The sequence below is a fragment of the Myotis lucifugus genome, unplaced genomic scaffold, assembly GCF_000147115.1.
Source record: "Myotis lucifugus unplaced genomic scaffold, Myoluc2.0 scaffold_1803, whole genome shotgun sequence".
In the NCBI taxonomy this organism is placed as follows: Eukaryota; Metazoa; Chordata; class Mammalia; order Chiroptera; family Vespertilionidae; genus Myotis; species Myotis lucifugus.
In genome coordinates, this window is record NW_005872851.1 from 1 (window position 1) to 10,180 (window position 10,180).

General features: G+C 38.3%; 1 protein-coding gene across 1 annotated transcript in view; it reads left to right on the top strand.

Moving 5' to 3' along the window:
* Window positions 1-3,040: 3,040 nt before the first annotated feature.
* Window positions 3,041-10,180, top strand: part of LOC102426489 (GRAM domain-containing protein 1C-like) — a 15,910-nt gene continuing 8,770 nt past the window's right edge. The window contains exons 1-5 of the mRNA XM_006108139.3: window positions 3,041-3,231; window positions 5,335-5,477; window positions 6,236-6,339; window positions 7,692-7,868; window positions 9,229-9,286. Of these exons, the coding sequence (XP_006108201.1) occupies window positions 3,166-3,231; window positions 5,335-5,477; window positions 6,236-6,339; window positions 7,692-7,868; window positions 9,229-9,286 (548 nt within the window). The 5' untranslated portion in view covers window positions 3,041-3,165. The remainder of the gene's footprint in view (window positions 3,232-5,334; window positions 5,478-6,235; window positions 6,340-7,691; window positions 7,869-9,228; window positions 9,287-10,180) is intronic.

The following is a 10,180-nucleotide window of genomic DNA, read 5'->3' on the forward strand; positions in this document are numbered from 1 at the left end:
ATTTCAAGCTTAGTTTTGTCCTTTTATTCAACTTTTTAACTTTGAACAGATGTAAATCTTCAGAAAAATTTCATGAATAGTCTAATAAAATACGCATACCTATCACCTAGCTTCACCAATTTTTTTTTATTGTGATAAAGGTATGAAGATACCATTTTAAAGGATACAATTTAGTGGTATTAAATATATTAATATTGTTGTGCAGCCATCACCACCACCCAGCTCCAGAACTTTTTTCATTTTCCCAAACTGAAACTCTGTACCCATTAAACAATAATTATCCATTACCCTCTCCTCCCAACTCCTGATGATCACTATTCTGCTTTCTCTTTTAATTTGACGAGCTAGGTACTGCCTATAAATGGAATCATACTATATTTGTCTCTTTGTAACTGGCTTATTTCACTTACCATAATGTATTAAAGGTTTATCCACGTTTTATCATGTGTCATAACTTCATTCCTTTTAAAGGCTGAATAATATTCCATTGTATGTATATACCACATTCAGTTTATCCATTCATATATTGATGGAGTTCTGAACTGTTTCCACTTTGTGTGTGTGTGTTAATCCTCACTTGAGGATATTTTTTTATTGCTTTTCAGAGAGAATGCAAGGGAGGGAGAGAGCGGGGAGAGAAATGGAGGGGAGAGAGAGAAAGAGGAAGAGAGGGAGAGAGAGAAAGAGAAGGGGAGAGAGAGGAAGAGGAAGAGAGGGAGAAAGAGAGAGAAAGAGAAGGGGAGAGAGAGAGGAAGAGAGAGAGAAAGAGGAAAGAGGAGAGAGGAGAGAGATGTGAGAGACACATTGACTAGTTGCCTCCTGCATGCGTTGGGAATAGGGGCGGGGAGCGAACTACAACCCAAGTAAGTGCCCTTGACTGGGAATCAAACCGTGACCCCTTGGTGACCACACTGGCTAGGACTGTTTCCACTTTTTGGTTATTGTGAATAATGCTGCTGTGAACACTGATGTACAAATATCTGTTTGAGCCCATGCTTTCAATTCTTTTGGGTATATACCTAAAAGTGGAATTTCTGAATCATAAGGTAATTCTTTGTTTAATTTTTTGACTGTTTTTCATAGTGGCGACATCGTTTTACATTCCCACCAGCAATGCATAAAGATTGCAGTTTCTCTACATCCTCACCAAAATGTTATTTTCATTTTTTGTGTGATAATAGCCATCCTAATAGGTGTTAAGATTCACCAATTTTAAACCTTATTAATCAAAGGATTCTTAAAGTATTTGTTCTGAAATTCCTGATTTTTATTATTTCAACTCAATAAATTAAAATGGCTCTCTTGCCTTTTTTTTTTTTGTATGCTGTTGCCATTATTCTGAAAATTTCGTCCCATATTTTTATACCTAGAGCTTTACTCAGGTATTGGGGAACTTGACTTTTCCAAGATGTTGTGAGTTAGATGATGTCATGGCACATGAGATTCAGTAGATGTGTTGGTAACATTGGTGAAAATACAAGTAGAAGACACTTTTTGTTATCCTTGTTGATGGCTGCTTTGTTGAATAGTTTTAACAACAGCATTCAACAATATCTTTCAATTCTATTGCTGATTCACAATGGATTATTTGTATAATTTTTCTGAAACAGGCTGGCATATGACCAAAGTAACCTTTGAATAGCATTTTAGAATTTTACAGCTTTCATGTAAAGAAATAATTTGTATAGCAAATTCTGGATGATATATTCCATGGTTTGTGATGTTGCTTTTTTAATTTAGTTGTAAGATTCTTCCATATACTCAGAAGGCAGCTTCAGGGTCCCTCTTTAAATCCCTAGACCTAGCTGTATGAAAGAAATAGAGTAAAATTGGGTAGATCATAATGCCTGGCTTCATTCCTCTGATGATAGGTAATGGGTTAACTAAAGGCTCCTATATCTTGGGATGCGGATGAATAGCAGCCAGACAACGAATTGCCTAAGTCCATTTGTGCTAACAGCATTAGATGATTGAGTCAGATCTTTGAATAGTTCCTGATGCTGTTACCTCTACTTTACTAGTCTTTGGCTTGTAAGATGACCTTGCTGTATAGTGCTATATTCTAAAGATACATTCGGTTCAAAGTGTGTTTCTACTCACTGTGTTGTTGCTAAGCAAATAAAAGAGAATTTTGACGAAGGTCTTGCTATAAATACAGAGAGATTATCCTGTAGCGCTTGCTACATAGGGTACATAATTATTTGTATTCCTCCACCCCCTCTTTATTTAAAGATTTCAGCAGCTAAGCCATTAACATTATATGACTTCTCACTGACATGATTTCTCCACAAGTTGGGATCCAGGCCACATTGTTGTATAAGGACACAAGGCTTTGGTTTAAATGATGGGAATGCTGAGTGTTTTTTGGTCTCTGTTTGATAAGGCTGGTGCTATCACTTCTTTTTGTAGATTATGGGGGAGTTATTTATTTTTAAATGTTTTTATTGATGAGAGAGAGAGAGAGAGAGAGAGAGAGAGAGAGAGAGAGAGAGACATTGATGAGAAAGAGAAACACACTCCCTGCACACCCCCTCCTGGGGTTCGAGCCCACAAACCTGAGCATGTGCCCTGACCGGGAATGGAATCAGCGACTTCTCGGTGCATGGGATGACACTTTAACCACTGAGCAACACTGGCAAGGGCAGTAACTGGGGACTTTAAAAAGAAGCCTACAGATGAACCAACTTTTACTTTATCTTAGAAAGAAAAGTAAAAAAATGTATTAATAGACAACACTTACAGAGGAACCTCTGGCCCGTGGGCCATATAAGGCCCGTGAAATCATATGGTCTGGCCCTGCTAAGGCATTAGGGGTGAGTTAATTAAATGTTTGACCAAACATAGCAGGCTAATTTTTAAGTTGACAATTTTGTTTGGCCTCCAAATGATGTTATAAATATCAAATGGCCCTTGGCAGGAAAAAGGTTCCCCACACCTGATAGAAGTAAATAGATCTTACATGTCACATATAAGAAGAGTGCCTAACAATTACTTTTACTTTTGGACTGGTCAAAAATAAAATTTAAATAATTCAAAAACTACCTCTTTCATTCATTTCAAGTCATACCCTTCAGATTTCTAGAACTAACTCATTTATGCTTGCTGTGAATAGATGTAGTATCTACCCCTTGGAATGTGGAACCTGGAGGCAATCAACTGAGAACCATGACCTACACCATAATTCTTAATAATCCGCTCACTGGGAAGTGCACCACTGCCACAGAAAAGCAGGTATGTCCCCTCCACAGAAAAGCAGGTATGTCCCCTCATCAGTATTCCAGAAGAATCACACATGTGGGAAGAGAGAAAATGCCTTTCCCAGTCACCAGTTCACAAAACAATGTCAACAAATAAATGGCAAGAGGAAAAGGGAGCAGAAACTGTTATAGATTAAAAGAGACTTAAGAGGCATTTCAACCCAATCCTAATTCAAACAAACCACCTGTAAAGTCCTCATGAGATTTAAGAAATTGTTAACTTTTTGTCTGTAATGGTATTATAACTATATTTTAAAGGAAAGAATATTTATCTTTTAAAGAGACATAATGAAAAATTTATAAAGAGATAAACATATTTATGTGTTTACTAGAGGTCCGCTGCACGGATTCGTGCACTGGTGGGATTTGGCCAGCCTGCCCCATCAAGGCCAATCCGGCCGGGCCAGCTAGAGGAAGGGGACTCCGAGGTTGGCCCTGTCCCCCAATCAGGGTGGGGGGCTGATCGGGGCCAGTTGGAGGGAGGGGCCCTGGGCGGTTGGTGGGCCAGCCCCCCCCCCCCAGTTGAACTATGGTTGAACTCCCAGTCAAGGGGACAATTTGCATATTACCCTTTTATTATATAGGATGGATGAAATTCTATTGATGTCTGGGATATTCTTTAAAAGTAACTAGCCAGGCAGAGGATGGTGTGTGTATGTGTGTGAGAGGGATTGTGGGACTGGGTATAGATGAAACAGGACTAGGCTGAGTTAATGTTGTTGAAGCTGGTTGATGAGCTTATGAGGGTTCATTATGCTTAATTTCTACTCTTGTGTATGTTTGAACCTTTTATTTTTATTTATTTTTAAAAAATATATATTTTATTGATTTTTTACAGAGAGGAAGGGAGAGGGATAGAGAGAGACATCGATGAGAGAGAAACATCAATCAGCTGCCTCCTGCACACTCCCTACTGGGTATGTGCCTGCAACCAAGGTACATGCCCTTGACCGGAATCGACCTGGGACGCTTGAGTCCGCAGGCCGACGCTCTATCCACTGAGCCAAACCGGTTAGGGCTATTTGAACCTTTTAAAAAAATAAGTGGGTTTTAAAAAAAACTCTAATGGCAGGGCTGGGAGTGGGCTCAGTTGGTTGAGTGTTGTCCTGTGCACTGATTCCGTTCCCATGGGGTACATATAGGAGGCAACTGATCAATCTCTCTCTCTCTCTCTCTCTCTCTCTCTCTCTCTCTTTCTCTCTTTCTCTCTCTCTCCATGTCCTCAGGTGAGATTAAAATAATAATAATAATAATAATAAAATAAAAAGAACGCTATTGGAATTTGATTTGCAGAATCATGCCAAGGGTTAGGGTCAAATAACTAGAGGGCTGCTGTGACATGGGGAAGAGATGATAAGATATTTAATACCCCACTCAGTGCCAGCATGGCACTGTTTTATAGCAGAGCTTGTGTTTGGCCAGTTTGTGTTGAAGTATAGTGCATCTGTTGTGCAAATAGTTTGAAAATATCTGTTAACATCTGAACTAATTATGCTATTGTAGTTTTGTCCATCAGTGTTAAAAATGTCTTAAATTTTTTTTCAAAAGAATTTCAGACAATTAAGAAAAGTTTGGTATTTTGGTATGAGATTCTTTGATAACCTTAGAGAATAGGTATAAAAGGTATGATTGCAGTAAGAAATTTTTGGCCAGCAACCACTTCAACCTGTTTAGGAAAAGCAGTTTTTTGTTTGGTGGCCTGCTTTTTTGGTGAAGGGTGGTTTTATGAAACTTGAATTGTTTCCTAACAGGAACATTTAAAATTCTTTATAAACTATACATATTAAATATACATAAGAGGTTATATGGCTGCTTTCTCCTCCTCATGCCTAAAAGGAAGAAATATAATTACACTATGAAATAGCGGAGAGGCAGCAAATACCATTTCGGCAGGCCCCTTCTTCTCAGTTCACAGACAGCACAGCCAACGTGGAGGCTCTTCTGGCTTTGTACATAGGCTTGGCATGTCTTTTGTAGTTTCTGAAAAAGAATTCTAATATATATGTTCGGAATGGGCAAGGAATCTGATATATTAAACATGTACACACAAAATAATTTTTTTATTGTATTTTGGCAGACACTGTATAAAGAAAGTCGGGAGGCACAATTTTATTTGGTAGATGCAGAAGTGGTGACGCACGATGTCCCCTACCATGACTACTTCTATACCGTGAACAGATACCACATCTTCCCATCTTCTGAGCAGAAATGCCGGTTGAGGTGAGCTACTGCAGATGAATGTTTTAGTCCGGAGAGATAGGTTAGATTATGCTCTGGTAACAAAGTAGTAGTCCTAAGATCTTAGTGGGAGCTTTCCACAACAAAGCTTTATTTTTCATTCAAATTACACATCCACCATTGGTCAGCAGAGAGAGGAGGCTCCTCCCTCCACATCCAAGCCCATGGAGGTTCAGACATCCTGGAGCTACACAACCCAAGAGTATGTGTCATTTCAGCTGCTACAGAAAGAACTGTGCTCGCAATTCAGTAGCCAGAACTAAGTGCGGGACCCTGTTTAATGGCCAGGGCCCTGGGAGTTCTTGAGGAGCACATGGTCGCAATGGGAAAGAAGAAATGTCCGTACATTAAAGTTAATGATGGGCCATCAGACACTTGGCCTAGTCTTAGCCAATGTAGTTATCTTCAACCAATTTATGAGCAATGGAGATTTTTTATACAAGGCGCTTAGAAAATTTAGACTTTATTTTGAGCTTTTTCTGCTATTTAAGTAAAGGAACTTCAGGGTGAGAGAAAGGAAAGAAATAAAATTTCAAGTACTTAGAAGGAAAATTTGATGACGTTATTAATCATACATAGTAATTTTTGAAAGAAGTCATTATCAGTGAACACATTTTCTTTTATAATCTAAATGACTTTAAATCCTTTCAGTTCCCCACGGAATACAATCTTATATTTAATTGCAATGTTAATATAACTAAATTCTGTCTTGTAAATAAATATTATTCTTATCCTGTTAGAGTTTCCACAGACGTGAAATACAGAAAACAGCCATGGGCCATTATCAAATCTGTAATTGAGAAGAATTCCTGGAGTTCATTGGAAGACTATTTCAAACAGCTTGGTTTGTAAATTTCTTGATTTATATATTTTTGTAAAGATAGCATTTATTAACAAAATGGACTAATTATTAATTTGGATTCATAGCAGAAACTGGTAGATGATGTTGGAATGTCTCCCACTGAAGTGTGGTTATGACTACCCCACTTGGAATTTCAAACTTCTAATTTTCATTGGTCTAACAAACACTTAAATAATTCTTACTGTAAGCCAGATATTGCTCTGTGTGCTTTATAAATATCAACTCATTACAACCTATGAGCTAGGTATTATTATTTTTTTCCATTTTACTAAACAAGAAGTATTGAAACACAGAGGAAGAGGTTAAACGATTAGCCCAAGATCACAGTTAGGAGATGTCACACTTGCCTGACTCTGCAGGGAGCCAAGGAAGCTGACTGCAGTGAGGGCCTACATACTGGATCACACATGTGCACCAGTACTTGTTAATGTATGGACAGTTCTCAGCCCACATCTGCCTTACCAACGCAGCTTTCCTGGGTTTGTGCAGGCCCACTACACAATGGTATAATGTACATGCATGAATTTTGTGGAGGTGGGTACTAGACTGGGGGAAGTCATACAATAATTCTGTTTGGATATTCCTTAAAATATACACGAGAAAAAAATATACCTACATGAGCATAATTAATTTTAGTTAAAGCAAAGCTGGTGGTCAGTCAACTCGGGTAATTTGCCTATCATCCTCTAGATTATTGATTGTTTTATTTCCTTGCTTTTCTTTCTTTGGTTATTTCATTATTAAACTCCTAATCAGGAGCAAAGAAAATGAAAATCAAAAATTAGTTTGGCCACTGGATAATGAGCTTCTAATGAAAAAAACTTGTAAAGGTAAAGGTTGAAACAATTGACAAAAAATGAGTTTTTTAGGTTGTTTGCAGATTTTCTTTATTAGGGCTTCCTTTTTTGCAAACCCTTATTGTAAATTAGTACTATTATTTGCTACTCCTTCCTTTGAAATTGACCATCAGGTACCATAATCTATCTTGGAAATCTTTCTAATGATCTAATATTAGTGGGTAGCCTGTTGTTTCTATAACTGAAATCGTTACATTAATATTTAATATAGTACATGGCAAATTTGCTCTGATGATCCCATCATTTATTAATAGAGTTCATTCTTCCTAGAATAATGAAGCCTTATTATGGGATCACTGTATTCTCTAAAACTTTTCATTAAGAGTAAGGTTTGAATGTAGGCCATAAGAACCCAAGTAATTGTTAAAGAAAGTTTCTAAGGCTTAAAAAAAACAGAACACAAAACAAACACCATATCCACTGTATCTTACAGTTGAGAAGCTTTCTCTAATACCTAAAGATTTTTTTTCTTCTTAGAATCAGATTTGTTAATGGAAGAATCTATGTTAAGTCAGCCCATTGAAGACCCTGGAAAACTTAGTGGCCTACGAAGGAGAAGGCGGACATTCAACCGAACAGCAGACACGGTTCCTAAACTTTCTCCTCAGCGTTCTTCTGGAGACGGGGGTTTAGACGACAAAGGGGATACTGCAGGTAGCTATTATCTGGTGGAAGATTTTAGTTTACTTATATGAAGCAGAATATGTCTCTTGAGCAGTTGCAAAATAGCAGGCGTATGGTCAATAGGAGTATCTTATTGGATCACAAGGCATTTTAAAAAATGGACATTTTATTAAAAACTCAGACCTGACAGCCCTGGACCAAATCCTTTCATAGCAACAGTTAGTTGGAACTTAATAGTAGCTGCTGCATTAGGCCATGTACCCAGTCACCAGTCCCCACCACTTGTCCCGGCTGCTGGACACTTCGCTCATTAATTTCCTGCTCAGCACTTACAGACATTTGATTTCTACCCTTGAATGTACTACAGTGATTATATGTTTTAATTCTTATATACTGTCAAGGCCAGTCCAGCAAAATTGCAAAGATGGAACTTCTTTGTTTTTTTAATCCTCTCCTGAGGACATTTTTCCATTCATTTTTAGAGAGAGTGGAAGAGAGGGAAAGACAGAGAGAAACATCGATGTGAGAGAAACACATCGATTGGTTGCCTCCTTCACACACCCTACCAGGCTCCAAGCTGGGGAGGAGCCTGAAACCAAGGTATGTACCCTTGACTGAGATTGAACCCCAGACACTTCGGTCTGCAGGCCGATGCTCTATCCACTGAGCAAAATGGGCTAGGGCGGAATTTGACTTTATTATCCTCACTGCTCTCAATGTTGAAGACATCCTGCCTATACTAACGTTATTTCCTCCCTCTTGGAATTCTAAAGCTGCAATACTTTCTCGTCCTTCTACATTATAAAATGCTCTTCTAAGGCTATTTTTCCCCCGCTTTTTAAAAATAAAAAAATATTTAATGTTGACATTGCAGGTGTCCCCCTTTCCTCCCCTTTGCCCACATCCACCCACTCCTGCCTCCCCCTCCCTTGGCCTTCTTAGTTCTCAGTGTGACTATGTTCAAGCCAATGGCCCAATTTTGGAATTTCAAAGTATGGGCAATAGAGAACAGGCAAAGATGACTTAAAATTTTTTTAAAGGAGGGAAATATTATACATAAACCTAGCTCAAATATTGTTTGCCAAGATAGAATTCAGCTAGAGATCATACATGATGTATTGAATTGCATATTTAATTTTAGAGCAAATTAATTTGTAGTATAGGCCAAATTTGGAGGATTCATGTAAGTTTTCTTTTTGTAGATGTGTTTCATATTACTCAGGATATCAGAAACCATGAAAAGATGCAGGGAATTCACCCTAAGTCACTTTGTCTTTACAAATAATTTTTAAAAATCTCTTTTCTAGTTCTTTTCAAATGAAATTAAAATTTTATTGGTTGTAATCATAATCCTGATTTTAATGCAGCCTTCTTTGTGTGTGATCTGTAGGAAAGAAAAAAGAAACGGAAAACTATCACACCGCCCTTATTGTGGTGATGAGTATTTTGTAAGTATTTATTTTGAATACTTATTTAGCTTATGATTTCACTTTTAACAGTTTACAAAAGGATTGATGCATTTGTATATTATTATGTAGAACTTGCCACTATTGGACCAGTTTGGGCCTACAGATACAGTAATTTTATAGTCTTCTGTTTCATAGTTGTTGATGTATAATTTTCAGAAGAATTATTAAATTTATAAATTATAAAATAAAATGTTTATTTTTTAAACTAATTTGATTTATTTTTTGTATCTGTAATTTATTTCTGTAATTTTAACAGAAAAAAAGTTTTTATGAGATGTTCCATAAATTTAAACGGAATATCTATATATATAAAAGTCTAAGCAACCATTATGATGAACAACCAGTTGACCAGTCACTATGATGCACACTGACCACCAGAGGGCAGATGATTAACGCAGGAGGAGCCCCCTGGTGGTAAGTGTGCTCCCACAGGGGGAGCGCCACTCAGCCAGAAGCCGGGCTCACAGCTGGCGAGCACAGCTGCAGTGGTGGGAGCCTCTCCCGACTCCGTGGCAGCACTGCCGAGTGGGGAGCAGCCGCAGCAGGTGCAGCAGGCCAGGATGAGCATGAGCAGCGTGGCGCCTGGCCCTGGTATGGGCTCCTCCCTGGCCGCCTGCTGCTTGGTGCACTGCTACATCCCTTGGGAGATGTCTGACTGCCATGGGAATCAGGCCTAAACCAGCAGTTGCACATCCCCCAAGGGGTCCCAGATTGTGAGAGGGTGCAGGCCAAGCTGAGGGGACACCCCCCAGTGCATGAATTTCTTGCCCCGGGCCTCTAGTTTATTTTTTTTATAATTTTTAAAATATATTTTATTGATTTTTTTACAGAGAGGAAGGGAGCAGGATAGAGTTAGAAACATCGATGAGAGAG